This window comes from Podarcis gaigeae (genome assembly GCF_964106915.1).
Source record: "Podarcis gaigeae genome assembly, chromosome: 9".
Taxonomy (NCBI): domain Eukaryota; kingdom Metazoa; phylum Chordata; class Lepidosauria; order Squamata; family Lacertidae; genus Podarcis; species Podarcis gaigeae.
Genome location: NC_139685.1, coordinates 20860637 through 20885738, shown reverse-complemented (window position 1 = coordinate 20885738; position 25102 = coordinate 20860637). Strand labels below are relative to the sequence as shown.

General features: G+C 44.2%; 1 protein-coding gene across 1 annotated transcript in view; it reads left to right on the top strand.

The window, feature by feature from the left end:
• The window catches only part of ATP10D (ATPase phospholipid transporting 10D (putative)), a 60868-nt gene that overhangs the window by 31966 nt on the left and 3800 nt on the right, over nt 1–25102 (top strand). Inside the window, exons 13-23 of the mRNA XM_083754866.1 lie at nt 675–1266; nt 2132–2238; nt 4651–4777; nt 7380–7564; nt 9695–9992; nt 12173–12249; nt 13464–13589; nt 14808–15008; nt 15950–16030; nt 18230–18334; nt 22600–22787. Coding sequence (XP_083610992.1) covers nt 675–1266; nt 2132–2238; nt 4651–4777; nt 7380–7564; nt 9695–9992; nt 12173–12249; nt 13464–13589; nt 14808–15008; nt 15950–16030; nt 18230–18334; nt 22600–22787 — 2087 coding nt within the window. The remainder of the gene's footprint in view (nt 1–674; nt 1267–2131; nt 2239–4650; nt 4778–7379; nt 7565–9694; nt 9993–12172; nt 12250–13463; nt 13590–14807; nt 15009–15949; nt 16031–18229; nt 18335–22599; nt 22788–25102) is intronic.

The window sequence follows — 25102 nt, the reverse complement described above, 5'->3', positions numbered from 1 at the left end:
CAGATGTCGTCTAAAAGGCAGATAGTTGTTTATTTCTTTGACATCTGACAGAAGGGTGTTCCACAGGGCAGGTGCCACTACCAAGAAGGCCCTGTGCCTGGTTCCCTGTAACCTCACTTCTCGCAATGAGGGAAACTCCAGAAGGCCCTGGGAGCTAGACTTCAATGTCTGGGCTGAATGATGGGGGTGGAGACGCTCCTTAAAGTATGCAGGGCCAAAACTGTTTAGGACTTCAAAGGTCTACACCAACAATTTGAATTGTGCCCGGAAATGTACTGGGAGCCAACAAAGATCATTTAGGACCAGGGTTATATGGTCCGGGCAGCCACTCCCAGTCACCAGTCTGGCAGTCGCATTCTGGATTAGTTGTAGTTTCTGAGTCACCTTCAAATGTATCATTATTTGTACTACTTTTAGCTCTTTTCTTTTCCCATTCATACATATACCTTACATTTTTATTCTAAGCATATTGGCATATCTTTCTTAGAACGATACTTTAACATGTAGGAGTCTTAAACTTTCATTTCTTTTGGCGTTGGCTGTAATACAGAGGCTTTGCTTGTCTGTTTTGTGTACAGGCCTTTGGATTGTATCTTTTGTGGCTGCTGATTATATTATTATTATTATTATTATTATTATTATTATTATTATTATTATTATTCCTGTTTTTACAGAGGCGATGGATTCCAAAAAACCGAGTTCCCACTTCACACTTTATGGACCTGAAGCAAATTTTCCATAAGTTATCTGCCCGAAAAATAAGCCCCACCTCCGCTCGAAGCTCAGGTATAGCCGAATCAGAGTCTGAAAGCTTGCGTTCACAGAAGCTGTCCATTTTCCGTGTGAAGTTTCCGTCATCTCTTTCGAATCAAAGCTCTTCGTCCGGAAGCCCAACCAGCTCCATACTTTCAGGGCAGGACCAAACGGAGACCTTGAGTAGATCAAAAGAATTGGCACCCGGAACCGGGGCTGGGTCATCTCCTGAAGGCGATCTGTTCTATGAAGCAGAAAGCCCTGACGAAGCGGCCTTGGTTTACGCTGCCAGGGCTTACCAATGCCGTTTGCAGTCCAGGAGTCCCGAGTTGGTGACGGTACACTTGGAACCTTTGGGACTGTTAACATTTCAGCTGCTACACATCTTGCCTTTCGATTCTGTCCGCAAACGGATGTCCATTGTGGTGAGGCACCCCATTTTGAACCACATCGTCGTGTACACCAAAGGAGCAGACTCTGTCATGATGGATTTGCTGGAGAAAGACCCAACAGGTATGGAGGACGCTCTAGTCAGCTTTCTAATAAACACTGGCAAACACAGAAACCTTTAACCTCCAATTCAGATGTTTCATAAACTTCAAGAGCCTGGCCAGTGATGTACGTAATCTGAGAAATAGCCAATGGAGTGTTGTGTCAATCCCATCTAGAGGCTGCCAGTGCATGGACAACAGTGGCCAGGCTATCTCAATCCAGGAATGCCCTTAATGGTCTTACAAACTAAGGGTTGTAAAAGGCACTCCTAACAACTGAGGTCACTTGGGCCTCTAGCCATGGTGTATTCTGATGGAGATATTGTACCCTAGGGAATAGTCATGCCACTACATTTTACATGAGCTGCTGCCTTGCTGTGGGAAAACCACGTTCATGTTCAAGGTATATCCACCGCCAGGCAGAAGACCTGCCCAATGCAAGGGCCACTAATATCCAAGGCAACACAATGACCAAGTACAACAATGCAGTATCAATATAAACTCTTTATATAGTCTATACGGAACATTGAACAATATGAGAAACCAAGTAGAAAACATAGAACCAAATAAGCACAAGCCTTTAGGTCTTTGAAAGTCTATGAAATGCAAGGGCCAGTCAGTCAAGTTTATTTACCGTTGGCCACCACAAAAATGCAAACAATATTTTGGTACATTTTAGCATAACTGGGCCCCAGGGCATTGGACTCCATAGATTGCACGAGTAACACCTGTCAAAATTGATTCCCCTGTTATATCTCAGGATCCCACTCAGAATATTTTACATAGCTCCCCACCGCTGCCCACCCTCAGGAATTTGATCCTTTTACATAGATGACCCCTATGTTGAGCATTTAACATTTCTTGCTTTTCATTATCTCAAATCTCAGGTATTAAAAAGATTGACGCGCAGATGCAAAGAATTAAGGAGAGAACTCAGATGCATTTGGATGATTATGCTGCACAAGGACTGCGCACTCTCTGTGTAGCTATGAAGGTGATATTTCTTTTAATGGTTAACGGTACAGAATTGGCAAAACCTTGGTGCCAGCAATAAAACCACTAGCACGTTTGCAAAGCTAAGCAGAGTCTGGTGGGGTTTCAGATTGGATGGGGGGGCCATTGTGTTGAGATTCCTGCATTGCAGGGAATTGGGCTAGATGACACTCGCGATCCCTCCCAACTCTACAATTCTGCGATTCTGTTTTTTTCTATTTTTGAAAGAATAGGGTGCTATTTATTTTACAGTTCATTCCTAAACTGGGTGGAGGATCAGTTGCTGCTTCCAGAGACCTGCCATCAGAGCTTCAGAGCTATCTGTGGGTGTAGCAGAAGGCTCCACAATTGCTGTGGTCCTTTGCGAGTCGAGCTCTTCTCTGCTGATGGAGAAGCCCCTCTGTTTCTTCCTAACTCCTAGCCAGCAGATCTGGGGTTTAGGCTCGTCCAGTTGGGTGGGGACACCTTTTTCTCAGTTTAGGACGTAGTCAAAGCACTGGTCAGCAGATTATACATGGAATATTTAGAATTTTCAAACATCTCTCCCCCTGATCTGTGTCCAAACCACAGTTGAAAGCATACGGATATGGTCTGGCCACATGGTTTCCCATCACAAACTGACTTCAAAGGAAGGGCAAGTTCTTTTTCTACAAAGGGATGGTTAAATGAAGCCACGCCCAACATTTAAATGAACGAGTAAACTGCATGCACGTGTCAGGACTTTCTTTAGCTATTTTTTAGTATCAATATTGGGAGTTTTTAGGAGGGATTTGTTGTTATTTTAAGCCTGTTATTTTACTTTCAATAGATGGCAGTGGAGGATAGGCGGTTACATAGCTTGAACGTTCCCCAGGATTTTGCTCTCAAAACCTTGGTTTGACATAAATTGCATTTGTCAAGCAGTGCTGTGCCAGGGAAAAAAACTCACTTCGAGAAACAAAAAAATAGGGAACTTGACTGATTTGGGGGGTTTGTTGTAATAGTGGAAGATGCCTGTCTCAGTCGTATAGTTCTGTAGCCAGCCCCATTGTAACGCACTCTGTTATACCCTTTAAATGAATTAATGTTTTAATTCTTGCAGCACCCCCATTCTCTCAAATACTGAGCTTGGTAGTTATGTAAGTGACATCGGGCCATCTCCAAAATACTGTAGATTTGGTGTGCATGTATCATTGCTGGGCATACGCTCGGTTTATATCCAGCCTGAAATAATTCAGCCAGTACATGGGCTGCGAGGGAGAAAGCAGCAAAGACCACCGTCTTTGTTGAGTGCAGTTCAGAAAACACATAAAAAAGCAGGGATGGGTGCATTGACTGCCAGCTGGCCAGTCTAGGAGCTCAGAGTGACAAGGCGGAAGGAAGGAAGGAAGGAAGGAAGGAAGGAAGGAAGGAAGGAAGGAAGGAAAGAGTTGGCTCTAGTGTCACCTCCAGATTTGATTATTGTAACTCGCTCTATGTGGACTGCCCTTGAGACTGACCCAGAAACTCCAGCGGGTGCAGAATGCCATGGCGAGACTCCTTACGGGGTCCTCGCTGCGGGATCACATTCACCTGGCTCTATACCAGCTGCACTGGCTCCCAGTAGAGTACAGGATCAGGTTTAAGGCGCTGGTTTTAACCTTTAAAGCCCTATACAGCCTAGGACCCTCATACCTACGGGACCACCTCTCCTGGTATGTCCCACGGAGGACCTTACGGTCTTCAAACAAAAACATCTTGGAGGTCTGGGGCCACAGGGAGGTTAGGCTGGCCTCAACTAGAGCCAGGGCTTTTTCGGCTGCGGCCCCGATCTGGTAGAACGCTCTGTCACAAGAGACTAGGGCCCTGCAGGACTTGACATCTTTCCGCAGGGCCTGCAAGACAGAGCTGTTCCACCAGGCCTTTGGCCAAGGCACAGTCTGACCCCCTACTTTGGTACTCCTCTAGCCCAATGGTTGCCATTAATTTGATTCTGAATTGATTTTAGAATGTATTTCAATTAGTTCATTGTGATTTTATGAAAACTGTGTTACTTTTACTGTTGTTAGCCACTCTGAGCCCGGCTTTGGCTGGGGAGGGTGGGATATAAATAAAATTTTATTATTATTTATTATTATTTGGTGCATCATACTTCTGCAAGTGGATGGCAAGTTTTCGCCTCCCACCTTGCGCCAAATGATGCTGTCTTCTTGCTCTAGCCCTTATCTCCCCCCCACACACACCTATTGGTATAATTTTCACACCTCTCCATCTGTCACATATTGTGTTGGCCAAAGACCGCTTGCAAATGGTCAAAGGGACTCTTAAAAAATATATCTGGATATATAATTTGCTTTAGAGAGATGAATGCTGTGAATTCTTTATTATTTTAAAATGGCTTTATTTGCATGACGTTGATCAGTACAGTGATGTCGGCTCTTTGCTGATTCTGCAGGTGTTGAGTGATGACGAATACAATGAATGGTTAAAAGGATATTATGCCGCGGAACACAACATAGAGTGCCGGGACGATCTGCTCCTTGAGTCGATGCAGAAGCTTGAGAACAAATTAACACTGCTTGGTGAGTTGGGAAGAAGATGGTTGTTTTGCTAAACTCCTAAATATACAGTGGTACCTCTGGTTACATATGCTTCAGGTTACATACACTTCAGGTTACAGACTCCGCTAACCCAGAAATAGTGCTTCAGGTTAAGAACTTTGCTTCAGGATGAGAACAGAAATCGTGCTCCGGTGGTGCGGCGGCAGCAGGAGGCCCCATTAACTAAATTGGTGCTTCAGGTTCAGAACAATTTCAGGTTAAGAACAGACCTCCGGAACGAATTAAGTACTTAACCCGAGGTACCACTGTAGGAGCCACTGTATAGGCTCAAACCTTATCAATGAATGCAGCACCATCAATTGCACTTAGCCCAGTGGGCTTGGAACATACTTAGCATTTGTGTTGCACTGTATCCCCGTATCACTTCAATTCCCTGAAGTTGCAAAACTAATCTAAACATTTCTTTTGCTGCTTAATGGGGTTCGGAAGAAGGAGCATAAATTGAGAATGAAGAGTAGACGACTTAGGTGCAATCTACCGGCTCCTGGGAGCATTCACTGTGCCGCCACTGATTGCCAGCAAAACTTCTCCAGAAATCAGCGCTGATGGCGGAGGCAGCAGGGTGTGTGGGTGCCACCTTGTGGGTTTCTGCCACCTGAGGCTGTGGCTTCACGCTGTCTAATGGCTGGGCTGGCCCTGCCTGGGAGGGCATCCCAGGGGCTATCAGATACCACAAAATTCCCCCTCCATGGGCTGAAAGGGGAAGGCCTCTGCAAGGAGTGCTTCTGATCAGGATTCCAGACGTTGCATTGCATTTCCCCTCCTACCACCCAATTTTTACCCTCAGCCGGTATCTGAGGGTACTCAGTACTCATACAGCTGATTCGGTAGGCGTGGAGGAATTCCATCCTGAGGGGTTTCCCCCCACTAAAGGTTGTTTTTGTTACTTCCACCTTGCCCACATAAGGTGGGCCACGTTGCCCACATAAGGACCAGCACTCAAAGAAACTGAGGTTGCTGTTAGGATACAGTGGTACCCCGCAAGACGAACGCCTCGGAAGAAGAAAAACTCGCTAGACGAAGGAGTTTTTCGTTTTCTTAGCCGCTTCGCAAGACGCATTTCCCTATGGGCTTGCTTCGCAAAACGAAGCTTGCCCCGCAAGCTCCGGGGATAGCGGGGAAGCGCAGCGCGTCTTCCCCGCTGTCCCCGGACCTCTTTTGAAGCAAGGGGTGGCGGGGAGAAGATTGCTTCTCCCCGTTGCCAGCCCCGCAATCTCCGGGGACAGAGGGGAAGGCGCGCGCGCCTTCCCCTCTGTCCCCGGACCCCTTTTGAACCAAGGGGCGGCAACGGGGAGAAGCGATTCTCCCCGCTGCCCCTTCCCTTGCTTTAAAACAGGTCCGGGGACAGAGGGGAAGGCGCGCGGCGCTTCCCCTCTGTCCCCGGACGGTCTCCATAGGAACGCATTGATTGATTTTCAATGCATTCCTATGGGAAAACTCGCAAGAAGAAAAAACTTGCGGAACGAATTAATTTCGTCTTGCGAGGCACCACTGTACATGATTTCATAGGCTTTGATTCTGTTAGAGAAACTACTCCATATCCTTTACGGTTCAGACCAAGGCATCACAAACTCATCCTGGTTCCATATTATTTCACCTGATTTCTCTAACATTTCAGGAAATTCTCTCCCATGTAACATCTGTTAGGTTGTGAATCGGCACATAAGCTCATTCCTCACCATTTACCTCATGTTAGGAGTTGGGAATTATAGCTACTTTGCCTAGAAACCTTTGGTAATTGGAATGGTAATAAGTCTTTTGCAATCCCACTTGGAAAAAAATTATGAACCTTAAATCTCAGCATATTTTTGCTTAGGAGAAACTTGGCATTTCTCAGCTCTATATATAGCCGCTCCCAACTGCTGAGTAGTATTTACATTTAATTGCATTAAAAAAAAAATCTTCTATTGTTATTGATTTGATTTATATCCTGTCCGTTATCTAAAAATCCCAGGGCGGGGTACAAAATTAAGAACATAATTTATGTAGCATAATAATAAAAACATAATACAGAGCCTAATGGTAGATAGAAGAAGAAGAAGAAGAAGAAGGAGAAGAAGAAGAAGATATTATTTATACCCAGCCCATCTGGTTGAGTTTCACCAGCCACTCTGCACGACTTCTAACAACACAATAAAACATCAACATAATAATAAAATAATCATAACAGTCCCCTCCCACACATTTAGCAGGCCCTACATTATTGAATGGCCAAGGGCCTGGGTAAAGAGCAATGTTTTTGCCTAAATATGTGTAATTACGGCACCAGGTGAGCCTCTCTGGGGAGAGAGCATTCCACAGATGGGGAGCCACCACGGAAAAGGCCCATCATTGTGTTGCCATCCTCCAAACCTCTCGGGGGCACAGAGAAGGGCCTCAGATGACAAGTACAGGGCCCAGGTCAGGTTCTATGGGGAGTTGCAGCCCGTTAAGATATTGAGGTCCTGAACCTTGTAAGGCTTTATAGATCAGCACCTGCCCTTCGAATTGGGCCTGGAAACCAACTGGCAGCCGGTGCAGAACAGTGCAGTTTGACCTAATCCCACTGATTGCTGCTTTGCAGGTGCCACCGGGATTGAAGACCGATTGCAGGAAGGTGTTCCAGAAACCATAGAGGCGCTCCGAAAAGCAGGAATTAAGATCTGGATGCTGACTGGCGATAAAAGCGAGACAGCCATCAACATAGCACATTCCTGTAGATTACTGGCGCCGAGTGATTTCATCTTCATCCTGCAGTCTGATCGCCTGGTGCGTGTGGCATTTGGTTTTTCTGTAGCTGGAACTGTTTGCATTGCTGTATGACCGCAGGGCCAGAGAAGACAACAGCAGCAAACTTACCCACCAGACCACTTCCGGTTTTTGCTTTGGGTTAATTCATCTTGCAGTTGTCTTTCCCATCTTGCCCCACTACTGCTGCTGCTCCTCCTTTCCTTTTTGGCCAATGGCTTCACACTAGTCTGTGCAGCTGGGGTGTTGGCAGTGTGTCAAGGTTCCCTTCGTGTCTAAAAACTGCAGTTTTTTGTAGGATGACCTTTATAAATTCAGGATTTTATGTTAAATGTGAGTGTCTAAGCTGCAATTGTACTCCTGAACAGAAGCGTAAGTGGCAGTTAATTATTTAAATGCAGCCCGCCAATTCATTTGTCCTTCCGCCTTGCGCAGAAAGTTGACACACTGCAAAACGTTGTTAAAATGCTTCCAAGGGCTAAATGCTAAACTACACTAGCTCTACGGATGTCGGACTAGGAGCTTTGTCTTGGAAATTGGAACAAGTTCAGTTTTTGCAAGTTGCTCTTTGTCGTATCTCCCTGCAGCCGTGTTTGATTACCATTAATGTGCTAAGAATTATCTCATTAAAATGGTATTACATGCAGCATTCCAGAAAGTTAATCTACTTACATTTCCTAATGCAGAAAAAATCTTGGTGTTTTTGTGTTCTCTCTTAAAAATAGTCAGTGTTTTCAAATGGGAAGCCAGTTCCCTTTTATGTGATGGAAATATCTTTATTCACATTATCCAGTACTAATCCTAGCCATAACTTGTTAAAGATTGCTTAAAAATTGGGACAGAGAATGCTTTGCCGTTAAAAAAAAACCAACAGGTTGAAAAGAATATTGTATGATGGCAGGAATGGATATTTTGTTTGTTAGAAATTCAGGCCTTTGTCTTCACAGATGACTCACCGCAAGACTGATGAACTAATCACAGTAAAAATGTTGTCTAGACAGTGTTATGTTTCTTTTAATTGCACATTCATAGAATCTTAGAATTGTAGAGTTGGAAAGAACTTAAATAACGATCTAGTCCAACCCCCTGCCATGCAAGAATCTCAACTAAAGCATCCATGGCGGATGGTTATATTTAATTATGATTTTGGGGGAGGAAAGGTCCTTTCAGTTCAAACCCACTGTGTATTATTGAGAAAGCAGCATACAACTTCATGTACAGCTCCCATTCATTTTAGTGAGCCGTGTGTCTATAAACTCTCAGAAATTTCCCTTGCACTTCTGCAGATCCCATTTATTTTAGCTGAATTATGTAAGATGAGTTTATTTTATTTCTTTAAATAAAAAAACTAACTACTCACATGCATATGGATCACGATTTAATAATACAGCCCCTTCCATTAATCAGATTTTTTTAAAAAACATTGCAAGATATATCTCTTTCCAGTGTTTCTTTCAGCCATTGGATTCCTGCCCCTAGCTAAATGTAAACTCTGTGTGTGGCTCATTTCTTAAGCATTTAACGAACCCTTGCTCACGTGACAGTGAGCTGCTTTGTCTAAGCCATGGTTTATTGAAACAGGAGCAAGCCACAGTGAGTCTCAGAATTTTAAATGCATTCCTGCTGCAGACATGAAACGAACAGAAACCTTTGTTTCCATTTTGATTAACCATATTGTTGCTTCATCTGAACCTGACAAACAGTGTCTTAAAATATGTTTGAAACAAGCCAAGTTCAAGGTATGGGTTCTGAAGTTGGCTCCTTTCCACAAACCATAGTTAAGGTAGACTATAGTATAGGGTTTGGACATATTGCAGTTAATCAAAAATGGAAGTGAAAGCTTCTGATCTCATGGCTGTGCTGGAGAGTCATTCCTTTGGCTTATTCCCCCTTCCATCATAAACCAGTTTATGGTAATATCCAAAGTGGCCCAGAATCTTTGTGAAGAAGGCTTTCCCTATCATGGCCTTGCAGGTCTTTTGCAGAATTAAAAATGGCGGATCATTTTCATTAATGAATGCACTCAAGATACATCTATAGCTGACAAGCTGTTAACAGTCATTGAGATGTGACTTGTAAAGCGAAGCTTTAATACGTACTTAAAAGAATCTGATCCTAGATAAAACCTACCAATACCCTTTTCCCAACCAGGAATCCTGTTCGTTGAAGATGGACAAGATTTTGGAAGACATCAAGTGGAAAGAAAACTATGAGGCAAACCATTTGAGAATCCCAACCTCATCGGTTGCTCAAATTCCACATTTCACTGCTGCCCTAGTTATAGATGGAGCAACATTAGAATTTGCCTTGCACGACAGTGTGGCGAACAAGTTCCTGCAGCTCACAACACGTGTACGGGCTGTCATCTGCTGCCGAGCCACCCCTCTGCAGAAGAGCCGAGTGGTGGAAAAGATCCGAAAGGAACTGAAGGTGATGACATTGGCTGTAGGTGAGTCATCTCTCTCTTGCAAGGGAGCAGCATATATGTTATACAGCATCACCTTTGATTTCACTGTAAAGCAGGGATGGGGGATATCTGATCTCCATCATCCCTGACCACTGGCCATGCTGGCTGGGGTTGATATGAGTTGTAATCCAGCAACAGCTGGAGGACCACGGGATCCCCACATCTGCATTAAAGGTATGTTTCTTAGATTTTCCTTGGGATAACTATTGACACAGACCAGCAGGCAAATGGTAGAACGTGGCTGTAGAATCCCAACTGGGATCTGCTAGTTGAAAAGCCCTGCTGCTCCATAGGTACAGACAGACAGACAGTCTGATGTAACAACTGCACCAGCCAGGCATTTTCACTCTAGTTGCCTCCTTCCGATTGCAGTAAGCAGGGAAGCTTGCTCTATGTACGTCAAAATATTTTCAACACTCTCATTCAGAATAACAATTTCAAGGTGACTTTATATGTTATGTGAAAACACCACAGTGGGAATTGTGAGTTAGTCACACTTCCTCTGTCCAAACTCTTCGGATTATTTGCAACCGGGGAGCGGGGGGTTACCATGCATTTCTGGCAACCACATACCTTTCTCCTGCAGCCCATGTTCTACATACTTGGGAGATAGGTGAAAAGGAGAAGCATGACTCTCACCTCCATATAAAGTTCACTTGCTTGTTCAAAATATTTTTGGCCCGCCTTCCCGTTATAAAAGCATCCACAGGACCTAATTGTAGCAGCAGAACATCCGTCCCATAACACTAGAATTTGTAGACATACAGTGATGCTGAATGTTGGAAGATCCAGGACAGACAAAAGAAAAGTACTTCGTCACACAACACACTGATAATTCCACAGCTAACTCCCACAAGAGACAGCGATGGCTTCCAGTATGGATGGGTTTATAAAAGAGGATTGGACAAATTCATGGAAGATAAGGCTGTTCATGCCTGCTAATCCTGATGGATGCGTTCTGATAGAGTAAGATAGATTAGATGGGCTACTGATCTGATCCAGCAAGCTCATATCTCAAAAGTGCTCATGGAAACAGCTTTAAAGGTAAAGGTACCCCTGCCTGTACGGGCCAGTCTTGACAGACTATGGGGTTGTGCGCCCATCTCACTTAAGAGGCCAGGGGCCAGCGCTGTCCGGAGACACTTCCGGGTCACGTGGCCAGCGTGACAAAGCTGCATCTGGTGAGCCAGCGCAGCACACGGAAACGCCGTTTACCTTCCCGCCAGTAAGCGGTCCCTATTTATCTACTTGCACCTGGGGGTGCTTTCGAACTGCTAGGTTGGCAGGCGCTGGGACCGAGCAACGGGAGCGCACCCCGCCGCGGGGATTCGAACCGCCGACCTTTCAATCGGCAAGCCCTAGGCGCTGAGGCTTTAACCCACAGCGCCACCCGCGTCCCGGAAACAGCTTTACCTGGCACCAAAACACGAATAGCGTTGGTGCCTGTTTCCTTTGCCCGGGGAGCGCATTCACAGATTAGATGCCATCACACAGAAGGCCATCAATATGTGATGCTGTCGTCATTCCCCATCTGTGCAGGGTAGTAATCCAACCGACAAGCCTCTGAGGTAGATCATGAGCTGTGTTGGCAATATAGTTTTATTGCACTTTTCAAAAAATAGTAATTCGTTTATAAGGTTTCTTTACATCAGATACACCAATTTCATGATAAAAACATTTATTACAATGCCCAACATATACAGATACAGGTATAATGCAAACTTACAAGTGCCCTCTAAATAGCCACATAAACTATCAATAAAAATTGTGTATTTTATAAATCTGCTCTCCTAAAATTCTCATTATTACATTATTACATTAAATATGCCAACATGAACCCCCCTATCTTCAGGTTGCACTTTATAGAGTCCTTTTAATAGTGTAAGCATTACTTGACAATAATTCTAAAACTGATGAACAAACTAGACATAAATTTGCATTTGACGTGCAGCAGTAGGGAAGGAAAAGCTTCATTTCCTCTTTTGATGTCTGCAGTGATAATTACCAGCCCTCCCAGCTGATGACATTTGCACTTGTATTTAACATCGCATCTTGTGGGGCCATGAAATTTCAATTTATTTTTCTCTTTCGTCAAGTCTATGTGCAGTGCCCCAGCCCAAACCAGTTTCACTGCAACGTTGTTCTTTTCCTTCTCCTGGAAGGTGATGGTGCCAACGATGTTAGTATGATCCAAGTTGCTGATGTTGGAATTGGAATTGCTGGCCAAGAAGGCATGCAGGTAGGATGGATTGAGAGAACTGTACATGGAAGCAGTGTTGCGTATAGATTGATGACTGTGAGAGCCAGGACATTTATCGGTAGCAGAATATATTGTTGGTGGAATCAAAAGCTGAATACCCCAAACCCTAGAATTTGCAAGAGGTCTGATCTGTTGGAAATACAAGTACTATGGTGTTGTAGGGAACCTGTGGCGCAATGGGACAGTGTGTCTTGGTTGTTAACCACTCAGGGATGGCTGTGGACAGAATTCCTGCATTGCAGGGGGTTGGATGACCCTCCTGGTTCCTTCGAACTCTACAATTCTATTATTCTATTGCAAGGGCCTTGAGAGCCATATTTACACTGTATTAGGTTCTAATATGGACATACGTTCCTAAGAAATCAGATTATATACAGTGGTACCTCAGGTTAAGTACTTAATTCGTTCCGGAGGTCCGTTCTTAACCTGAAACTGTTCTTAACCTGAAGCACCACTTTAGCTAATGGGGCCTCCTGCTGCCGCCGCGCTGCCAAAGCTCGATTTCTGTTCTTATCCTGAAGCAAAGTTCTTAACCTGAAGCACTATTTCTGGGTTAGCGGAGTCTGTAAACCTGAAGTGTATGTAACCTGAAGCGTATGTAACCTGAGGTACCACTGTACCAGGAGAAAGTTCCTGGAAATCAGAGGACCTAGGAATTTGTACAACCATGGGCATCTTCGTGGAGCATGTTTGAAGCAGTTTCAGGTAGATATCTGAAGAGGTTTGAAGAGGATTCATTCTGGCGGCTTTAGTTGTCACAGAAGTCATTGACTCATGGGAACAGTGTAATAATTTATGAGTTGGTCGTGCAAAGATCTCCGTTCAACAACTTCCTTGATTCGTGAGGAACTAAAATATGTTCTCGTGTTAAGAGGGTGGATGAGTTGGCATGTAAGAGACTGCTCAATAAATGATGATTAACGAGTGTGGGGTCCAAATCAAGGGAAAGAGAGGATGAGTGGAGGATGAATTAGAAAGGGAGACAAGTATAACAGTATACACAAGACCATGACTTCTACAAGGAAACCTTTGTGGAGACATTTATTTTTATTTTTGGCCAATGGGACTTGTGCCGTCAGCTTCAGTGGGATGCAGGAGTGTCAAGTAACTCCGTGGTCAATGAAAGCTCCTGACTTCATTTTGTAGGTATTTTCTCGGTTGCTGTATTTCATTTATTTCATGTTCATTTTCAGGCTGTGCTGGCGAGTGATTTTGCGCTTTCTCAGTTCAGACACCTCAGCAAGTTGCTGTTCGTACACGGCCACTGGTGTTACACGCGATTAGCGAACATGATCCTTTACTTTTTTTACAAGAATTTGGTATGTAGCTTCCGGGGATGCCTCAGTGGGTTTGACCTTGCGGAAGGACAGTTTCTTAATGATTAGAAACAGGCGAAGGACGCTAGTAAATTCTGTACTCTGAATCTACAGCAGCAGAAATGGAGTCTGCCCACCCGCCTTGGGTTAAGGGTCACTGCTCCAGAGGCATTTATAATAAATTTAAATACGGTCTATGCCAAAAAGCTGTCTGTCAGCACTAAGAAGATTGTGACAAGTTGGCTCCACTATTGAAACCTGCAAATTATCAAAGGATTATTTTATGCCGTTTCTGCCTGGGGAAGCGTGTCTGAAGCAGACAGGCCTTGCCAGTTTCGATGCTGAGCATGAACTTTGAGGTTTACTTCTGAGCAGTAAGAACTCAAAATGAGTTCATTATGTTACAGAGTTAGGACAGAGGCAAGCAGTAACCACATGGTAACTCCTGTAAAGCTTTCAGCTCTAACCACTGGAGAGCTGATAATCTGTAACCTCTGACCATGGAATAAAGTAAGCATTACTAAATATTGGTAACTATTTGAAATTCTGGGAAAGCAGGAATCCCTTTTTGCACACAGCTTAACAAGGCAAGAGGCTACAGCCAGCCTTCTCTCCAGGCAGTTTTTAACAGTGGTGTCTTACTATCCTCGTACTTCCAGTTACAGATAGGTAGCCGTGTTGGTCTGCCATAGTCAAAACAAAAAAAAATCCTTCCAGTAGCACCTTAAAGTGTGTATCTGAAGAAGTGTGCATGCACACGAAAGCTCATACCAAGAACTGACTTAGTTGGTCTTTAAGGTGCTACTGGAAGGAATTTTTTTTGTTTATCCTCATACTGGTAGTCAACATTTTCACCAAATTATCTTAAGTGTTTGGTGCTGAGAAAATGCAGTATTTGCAATCCTGAGCCCTTATTACCATTTCTAGGGCAACAGATTCGTATCATTGGCATTCAACATTTGTGTAGCCCACTTTAAGAACCATTTGACATTGCAGTTCTTTCCCGCAAAGGGGCAGAACCGTACATCAGTAGTGGAGCAAGGAAAAGGTCCCAGATTAATCCAGGTAGGGTGGAAAACTCCAAAACTCTGGAGAGCTTCTGCCAGTCAGTGTAGACACAAGTGAGCTATACAGACCAATGGTCTGACTCAGTATATATAATTCCTGTTGGCTCTTTTTTATAGATTCTCACCTTTTAATTCCCATCTCTGTTCCTAACAGGCATATGTAAACCTCCTGTTCTGGTTCCAGTTCTTCTGTGGGTTTTCAGGAACACCCATGACCGACTACTGGAGTTTGATTTTCTTCAATCTGCTCTTCACATCGGTACCACCTGTCATTTATGGTGTTTTGGACAAAGATGTCTCCGCAGAAGTCCTGTTGCACTTGCCAGAACTTTACAAGGCTAGTCAGAGAAACGAGGTATTTCTTGGCTTCTTACAAATATTTGAAAGCTGAAGTGACTCACATGTTCTCTGTTGTGCATTCCTTACCAGTTAAACGTGAACATTCCCTCCTGTTAAATAATCTGGTGGAGATGAAAGGCATTATTCTTCACTGGCTTTACAGCCAATGAATGTAGGTGGCCTTAGGAGGGCAACATAGTTTATACACAAACAGTCATTTGATGGATGCCCTGTTACCATTTTCTACCACGTAGACTGCTGTTGCTTATTTGTGTTTCTCCAGCATGGCGAGGAAGGCCTCAGCAGAAATGTGGGGATATTGTACGCTGTGTGCTGAACATGCATGCTATCAAAGTTAAGCTGAAACTCTCTAGGAGGGGTTCCAGATTAGATCGCTGTACTGTCTCACCAGCCTGGGATGGGGCCACCCCTGCAGCTCTGACAATGAGTATCTCTGGTTGGTTGGTTCGTTGAAAATACAACAGTTTTTTTTATTGAACCAATTTTTGTTCAGAGGTTCAAACACTTCCTGCCTGACCATGCTATTTTTGGTAATTTAAAAGCTGCATTTTTATATACCAACAAGTGTTAGTCTTATAACTAGACTCGCCTCCTCCCTTTAAGCTCTCATTTGTGACTTGGGCATATTGCAGACGCGCTCAGGCTCTCTCACTGAAGGTTGAGACCTGGATCTTAGATGGTGATCCTGTATGTGTGAGCTTTTGGAAGCTCAGTAAGGCGTTCAGTCCAAACATGCAGACAAGGCAAAATGACTAGAATCTGTATCTTCCCAAACTATGAGTAGAATTCAAAATAACCCTCTTCTCGGGGTTCTCCTGAACCCCCTTAACCCAATTTAAGAGGTGGGGGGGAAAGACCCATTGCAAAAGTGCTTGTGTGGGGCTCATTAGATGAATCCTACCCTCAATAAGTGTTTCTTCTGTCTTTCCTTTTCAGCCATACCTGTTTACAACCTTCATAATGAACTTATTAGATGCTTTTTACCAAAGTCTAGTTTGCTTTTTTATCCCTTACTGGGTAAGTGTTAGGATATTTTACTCCTTTGTCTCTATCTTTTATTTGCCTTTTTATTTGATCTTTAAACTTCCTTCATATTCAGGAAAACAGTAGACTTACAGTACTCATGATCTGGAATACAAGCACAGAGGACTTCCGGTGGGTGGGTGGGGCATGGCAGATTGAATGTCTGTTGTCAGCAGTCGACGGAAATAATTCCATGATAATTGATGATAGCCAGGCGTAAGCTTCGACTGTCAAATTCACTCTGGAAAAAGAGTGAATAGGGGTCCAACCTCTGATGCGCTGAAAAAGCTGTTTTCTGTGTCAAGAGACCAAGAAGCTGTCAACTCCTGGGAGCTCTGGTGGGGTTAAGTGACTTAAGAACCAAGGAGTCTACATCTTGCCCAAAAGCCACATAAGAGCCCTGATGTGTGTGTGATCTGCAAAAGCCTCTCTTTCTTAATTATTTCTGGAAATTTATAATTTATAACTCAGAGAAATTTATCCATCTGCCAGTGGAAATTTACATTTGATGCATGAGCTGCTTTTTGGCTTCAAGTAGAAGGGAAGAGAAGTCGATTGTTAAAGGGTTGAAGGCAGAACCAAAAGCCTGTTTTAATGGCTTGAGTAAAGAAAGTTGCAAATGAACAGGACACTTGTGTGTGTCAATAATTTTTATTTCATGTTGTTTATTTTTGTTTTCTCAATGTAAATGTTGCTTAGAAATCAAAAGTAAATGTGCACTTGATACTTCCTCCACGGGAAAGGAACTTCTCTATTCTAATAAGAGATATGGCTGCGAAGATCTTAAGGTGGGGACAGGAGATGTAATGAGACTGAATTGTAAATAAGATCATGAAAATTCAGTCTGGCAAGTATACCTATATTTGGGCATTCCACTGACTGTTGGCATGCTTCAGCAAATGTTTGATGAGCAAATAAAATTGACTAAAGTTCCAATGGGGTCTAATCCAGTGAGGAATGAAAATAAACCAGGAATGAATGAAATGAAAGGCAGAATCAGAGACGATACAGAGACTTTGGAGAAGAATATGGATAAAGGTCTGGCAGAATCAGAGAGTGAAATGGTAGAGTTGGAGGGATTAGATGGTGCATTGGAAAAGTCCTTTACACAAGTGTTTGGAGGAATAAAACAGCCATATGGTGTTATGATTCTGGAGGAGTAGAATGAAGTCATGGATGGAGACATGGATAGACATCTGGATCTGGCATTGATAAGAGCTGAGAGAGAAAGGGCTCTGTGTACAACTTGGAGTGAACTCAGAGGGGAAAGGTACTCTGGTGCTTTCCTTGGGAAAAGAGTAGAAGAAATGTAAATGGAAGAGGTAATTTTTTTAGATAAGGATGGAACACAACAGGAAACGGGAACTGAAGATACAGAACTGGGTGCAAATTAATGGATACGTAACAAGAAAAGAACTATGGAATAACATCTCAATATATGATCACCGTGGAGAGACTCGAACATGGACAAAGATGGAAAGATTTATTATTGTTTAAGATCAAGTGGACGTTGTGGTTGTGGAAGACCAAGTGGTTATGTTTGATTGGAGAAAAATCATTACAAAATTTTATTAACAATAGAGAATCATAGAGAATCCCTTTTGAACTTCTTGTGTGAAAAGAAAAATGAACAGATTTCACACATTTGAGTCTGAAGATTGGGAAAATATTAACAGAAAGCAGAACAGTTGGATGTCATCCTAGGGCAAATGTTACGAATATATATATATATTTAATGTAGTGGGCAGATGTAAAATCAGGAGTCCTTTTATTTATTTTTCATTCTTCTTTTCTTTTTTTCTTTTCTTTTCCCCCCCTTTTGTGTCCTCTGCTCTGACCCATTATTGGGGTCCAAGGATTACACACACATGAAGGTGGTGTATGGTTGGTGGCAGGACCCAGAGTGAGAGGCAGGGAAGTGAAGATCTCCCAGGCTGAAAGACTGGGAGAAGAAAGGAAAGCTCCCAGGTGAGAGCTGGGAAGGTCCATCATTTGCTGTTGGTGACAGGGATTAAGAGCTACATTTAAGAGAAGACTCTTGTGTTTTCTTTTCTCTTTCCTTCTTTGTTTTTGTTATTTAGATTAGTTTCTTTTATCTTATTGTCTCATGAAAAAGCTTTAAAGAAATCTTAAGGAATAAAGGGGGAATACAATCACAGAATACATAAACTTTAAATAATTGTTCCTTTGCAGACCTACAGTGGCTCTGATATAGACCTCTATTCTTTTGGGAGTCCTATTAACACCTCCATGTTTTTTACAATATTATTACACCTCGTGATTGAAAGCAAATCTTTGGTGAGTACGTTGTTCATTCTAAGGTTCACTTTGCAAATTGCTCTTGGACAGGGTCAAGTTAACATTTATAATCTTGTCACATGGTGGATGTTGATGCTTAAATGTGCCCGCACAAAGTGTGGGGTAGTATTTTCACCACCACAGCAGCCTTCAGTAGTTGATGAGATAGATACCCATTCTAACCGTGTGAGTGCATAGCATTTGACATGTTAAATGGACACAATAAAAATCATCTTAGAATGATGTTGCCATGTCCAAAACTAACATGAGAATCTGGCCAATTCTTACCAAAAGTGTTTTCCTTCCTTTATGCCAGTATTGAGGACATGAGCTGTCTTGCACCTGACCCCATAGGGTCCATTCTTTAACATTTGTTCGTGAGTTCCCTTCACATGAATGAGTGTTTGGGGTGAAAGCTGAACACGATCAGTTTGGGTAGTTACTTCCAGGCGAGGGAGAGGCCTTCACTTCCTTTCACAAAACGTGAAGCAAAGTTCCTGCAGGAACCTTGGTGGGAGAAGTTTGAAGTTTCCACTCTCCATGTTTCTCTCTAAATTTATTGGATACAGAGTATTCATACATACACACCCAAGGTGAAGTCTTATCTTGCCCAACATCTCATCGTTCTGCCTCCCAGTTCTTTTGAGCAGAACCTGTGAACAGCCCCTGAGAAAAAGGAAGAGGGAGGCAGGCAGGGAACTAATTGTTAATTTACTCCTCAGAAGCCAGCTTGTCCCATCTGCAAGTTCCTCCCCTGAACCATATTCCTACCTTTAGAGCAAGTGTGGGGAATCTTTGGCCCTTCAGATGTTCTTGAACTACAGCTCACATCGGCCTCTGCAAGAATGGCCAGGGATGATGGGAGTTGTTGTTCAGCAAGAGTGTCAGTGGTTTCCCACCCACACCTGCTTTAGAGAGTATTAGCAATAATGTCATAACAAGGGCAGTGCTTTTTGTAACAGAAATTCTTGCCCAAATTAACTAAAATTGTTGTTTTTAAATGGCAGCAGAGGAGAGAGGCAGAAACTGGGGTGGCTGAATAGCTGCCTCTTATTACTGCAGAAAAGGAGACTGAACACCGAGAAGGGAGGAGGTAGCAAGGATTATTTTCCTGCCAGGGCAAGCAGAGGATATGACTTTCCAGACTGCCCTTTCTAGGAATTTAAAGGGAAACGCCCTGTGTCTTAACCCTTTGCTTACCTAATAAAGCATGGGAAAAAATGGGGGGGGGGGTGCTGCAAGATTATTTCCCACATTAACAAGCCTGATGAACTTCTTTCTAGCTCCTCTATTTTAGACCTTTCCTCCTTGTGAATCCCAACACAGCGAGGTAGGGTTAAGAAAGAACCCTAGTGAAAGAACTTCCCAGTGGGTGAAGAAGAGGGGAATCTCCTTAGAACATCCTCAGCCTCCCTTAATCTAAAGGTCTGCTGGGCCAAGGCAGCGGCAAAGGGCTGTGGCATCTCCTGGGTCTTGGCTTCTGTCAGGGCACTGTAGCCAGAAAAGGCCAATGAATGGCTTTGGTGCCTCAGACCTGGGTGGCCACAGCAGGAGCAATGAAACCACCCTTTCTGTCTTAGCAGAGAATGAGCTGCCACTAATAATAATAATAATTTATTATTTATACCCCGCCCATCTGGCTGGGTTTCCCCAGCCACTCTGGGCGGCTTCCAACAGAACATTAAAATACAATAACACTAGGCAACAATTTTTTACTTTTTGAATGTTGTCTAGATTTCTACAACTGATTTAGGGTATTTTTGCACTGCTGAATCAGGAAATGGCATCCGTTTCTCTCCATCAGGTCAGGTTTACTGTAAACTGAATGGTGGGCATTGATAAAGATAAGTATACGTAAAATGCATGTTGCTTCACCATTTTTCAAACTTCAGGGCTTGAACTTCCATTTCTTGGAACTCCTGGAATGCTCAGCGGCAGGGAGGTCTCTCTTCAGAGTCCAACAGTAGTCAGCCATCATGACTGCGTCCCAGCGATCCTGATACCTGGTCTCCATCTCTTTCATGTCCTGATGGAATCTCTCCCCCTGCTCGTCACTCATTGAACCCAGGTTCTCAGGAAACCGGTCCATATGTGAAAATAGGTAGTGCATCTTGACGCTCATGTTGCAGCCCAGGTTTCTGAAAGCAGTCAGCATGTTGTTGACAAGTTCTGCGTAGTTTCTGGCCTTATTGTTGCCAAGAAAGTTCTTCACTACCAGAACAAATGCCTTCCACGCTTCCAGTTCCACTTCTATCATTGAGTTTCCGAACTCTGGATCTCTGATGAGCTGACGGATCTGAGGACCGTCAAAGATGCTAGCTTTCAACTTCTCCATGGTCAGTCCTGGAAAAGCCTGGCACAAGCAAGTGAAGCAGTCACCATCCTTGTCCAGAGCCTTGGTGAACTGCTTGATTAAGCCGAGCTTGATGTGCAGCGGTGGGAAGAGTATTCTGTCTCTGTCCACCAGAGGGTCGTTGATGACGTTCCTTTTTTTGCAAGGCACCAATTCCTCCCGCACAGGCCAGTCCTCCGTGTAATGCTGAGCACAGTCCCTACTATCCCACATGCACAGAAAACATGGGTACTTGGTGAAGCCAGACTGTTGTCCCAACAAAAAGTTCACCATCTTCAGGTCAACACAAATAAACCACTTATGCTGATCATAACCAATTTTCTCCAGCACATACTTCACCGTTTCATAGTTCTCCTTCAGTGAGAGAGTGAGCCAGGGGTATAGAGGCAAACTGGTTGCCATTGTGTAGCAGAAGACATTTCAGTGATCGCTTGCTGCTGTCAATGAACAGTCTCCAATCTTTGGGTTCGTACTGTGGCACTCCAAGCTTGAGCAGAAGCTGCGCAATATCTGCACAGTACACCAAGTCCTTCTCTTCCGAGAGAAAACGGAGGTACTCTTGATGCCTGTTGCAGAAGAAGCTGATGCGAGCACTGTCAGAGAGGAGGTTTTTTTCCTTCAAGCTGGATGCCAACAGTTCGGCAGAGTCCTTTGACAAGCTGAGGTCACGAACTAGATCATTCAACTCCTTTTGGGAAAATGGATGTGGAACATCATCTTCAAGAACCACTTCTTCTTCATGTCCTTCAACACTGGAGGCATCTTCGTCACTAATGTCAGGAAGTTCTCCGAAGATAGGCATTGGAATTTCATCACAATGAGCTACAGGACGACGTGCTGATTGAATATCAGGATACTTCATGGGGTGGCTGCCCCGTTAACTTAGTTTTGATCCCCCAACTTTATGCTTTGCCGCACAAATTTATGGAAGATTTCGAGGTTTTATGACTTCAAACTGATCCCTTTTCGACATAATCACCCAGAACTATCGGACCTGAATACTTCTTGTCATTAAAATAATCATTTCCAATCAAAACAATTATTCAACATGGCATTTTACCCCCACCAACTTCTTCTAAAATGCTCCACACATGTGAACAAAAACATAAAAAAATGACATGTGGCCATAGTTCAAAAACTTGACCTGATTGAGCAAAACCAATGTGATTTTTTGATTCAGTGCATCAGATTCGTCCTAAATCAACTGAAAAAATGCAGACACCAAATTTGTTGTTGACCAGTGTAATCTATTAAACATTAAAAGCTTCCCTAAACAGGGCTGCCTTCAGATGTCTTCTAAAAGTCTGGTAGTTGTTTTTTCCTTTGACATCTGATGGGAGGGCGTTCCACAGGGCGGGTGCCACTACCGAGAAGGCCCTCTGCCTGGTTCCCTGTAACTTGGCTTCTCGCGAGGGAACTGCCAGAGGACCCTTGGCTCTGGACCTCAGTGAGCAGCATGCCTCCCCCACCTCGTTGGGCGTGGCCATGTAATAGGTGGGAACTTACCTTTGATGGGTACTGTATGGGACCTTCCTCAAATCAGAAGAAGCTGCTTTTGCAGCCTTTGTTCACATGAAGCCCATCCACCCATGGCCACTTGGAAATCTGGAGAAGCAAGGGGGGGTTAACCCTCAGCTTAACTGCATGGGTAGAGTCTTCAGACAACTGCTTCCCCAGTTAACAGGTGCCACACAGTGACCTTTCAAGCAGCTGCCCTGCAGCACAGTTACCTGAGCCCACCCTTAAACATTAGGGGCTAAGAACCATGGAAACAATGCTAGTTTGGAATGGTGAATGAATATGTGATTCTCTGAGCTCGTACCGCTGCCTTTCAGTTCTTCAGAAATGGAAGCAGATTCTGTCTCACTCCGTTTGTTCTTCTGTGGTGTGTGTTGTTGTTTTTTAATTTCAGAATGTGGCACACTTCTCTGTTCTAGCTGGTAGCGTCTTCCTGTTCTTCAGTATTATTGGGACCTTTGGAGCTACCTGCATCCTCTGCAACCCACCAGCCAATCCATATTGGATAATTCAGAAACATTTGTCTACTCCAAGGTTTTATCTGGTGTGCATACTTGCAACTCTTTTGGCTCTTCTTCCAAGGTATTTTATTGGTTTGGGACCCAGCATTGTGGTGTAGATAGAAATTCATTGTTGCTGTGATTCTTCTGTCACATGTGACAGAGCAACAAACCTGTACGTAAAGTCAGTAGGGAGCTGCAGCTAATTCTGTCCAACTGCTGAATATGATACAAACACATGTTGGACAACACATGTAACATTCACGCTTTACATTTTTACTTGTTCACTTTAAAAAAAAACCTTAGCAGTACTAAAGATTTATTGACCATTGTAGAAAAGCTATGCTGAATCAAGCAAAAAGAGGTCATTCTTCACTTTAGGTCTAAGTCTCATTGGGGTGGTAAATGCGTGGTCTGGACTGTACCACTTCAGACTCCAAATGGGTGCTCACATAATTGAATTATCCCAACCTGACCTCCCCAAAATCATTCCATATAGGAAAGTAGATGTTAAAAAGAATAGTTCTAGCCCATCCTGCCTTTTGATAGGCTTGTTTTCCCCAAGGGAGAAATGTCTTCCTCCCTCGGGGAAACATTCTGCTGCATAACCTCCACTTGTAGGCTAAAACAGTACTACCCAGACATTTTATCACCTCATTGGGAAATAGGTTAGTGTCTCCAATACAGAATACCCTGGACTCTGGAATTACCGTATTTTTTGCACGATTGGACGCACCGGACCATAGGACGCATCTAGTTTTTTGAGGGGGAAATAAAGGGGGGGGGAATTCCCTTTATTCCTGCAAGGCTCCCCACGCTGCGGATGTGTTCCCGAAGTGCCGGGCGCTCTGCTTTCAGGGCGCCCGACGCTCCGGGAAGCAGGCTGCTATCCGCAGCGTGGGGAGCCCTGCGGGGAACTCCTGCAAGGCTCCCCACGCTGTGGATGTGTTCCCGAAGCGCCGGGCGCTCTGCTTTCAGGGCACCCAACGCTCCGGGAAGCAGGCTGCTATCCGCAGCGTGGGGAGCCCTGCGGGGAACTCCTGCAGGGCTCCGCACGCTGCGGATGTGTGCCCGGCGCGAGGGGCGCTCTGATTCAGGGCGCCCCACCCGCCGGGCGGCAGGCTGCTATCCGCAGCGTGGGGAGCCCTGCGGGGAACTCCTGCAAGGGTCCCCACGCTGCGGATGTGTTCCCGAAGCGCCGGGCGCTCTGCTTTCAGGGCGCCCGAGGCTCCGGGAAGCAGGCTGCTATCCGCAGCCTAGATGGCTAGCGGAGACCTTGCCGGCACCCAGAAGCTTGGGGCGCGCTGAGCTCCGCACGCCCCAAGCTTCGGGATTATTGCAGCGCTCCACTAGCCGTGGGAGAGCTGGGTCTCCCACGGCTAGCGGATAGCTTCCTGAAGCCTGGAGAGCGAGAGGGGTTGGTGCGCACCGACCCCTCTCACTCTCCAGGCTTCAGCGAAAGCCTGCATTCGCTCCATAGGACGCACACACATTTTCCCTTGCTTTTTAGGAGGGAAAAAGTGCGTCCTATAGTGCGAAAAATACGGTATTGGCCAAGATATCCAGGGTAATAAATTACAGCACTTTCCCATCAATTTTTTTAGTATCTTCGTAGTTTGGATTCTAAGAACCAGACCACACCCACACACACTTTTTTCAAGTTTCTGGTCAAAATGGTTGAATAGTGTGTAACATTAGTTCAGACACCTCCTTAAAAACTGAATATTGAGTTCAGGGCAGTTTCAGTCAATACCCAGATTTTGCCACCTTGGGCTCTGAACACTTAAGTCAGGAGGAGTCTGGGGGTAATTGGGATTTTGTCCTGCTGGTTTTCTATTATATTACATTTGTATCCCGCAGTTCCTCTAAAGAACTTGAAGAAGTGATCTATTGTCATAGCAAGTCTGTGATGCATGGGAGGTGGCTAAATGCCAGTTGTGATTCATTGCTGATTTGAGGTTTGAACACGGGTTTGAAGACTACTGTAAGAGCACAGTGCCATTGTAATCAGGGTTGCCATATGTCCGGAATTTCCAGGACATATCCAGAATACTGCAGTTGGAAGCAGTGTCCAGACAGAAATTGCTGAAACGTCCAGGAAAATCCGAATGTATGGCAACCCACACCGACAGTGTCATTTTTGGTGATTTTCCTTAAAAATAGCTCAATAACATCCAGAAAAGTTCAACAACCTTTCTGAAATATGGCAACCCTATTGCGACACCGTAGGATCTCTGTGTTGCTGTTGCCAACATGAGCTTTTTTGTGTGTGTTTTTTTGGCTAGAGTTAGAACAGGCATCCTCAACCTGCGGCCCTCTAGATGTTTTAGCCTACAACTCCCATGATCCCTAGCTAGCAGGACCAGTAATAATAATAATAATAATAATAATAATAAT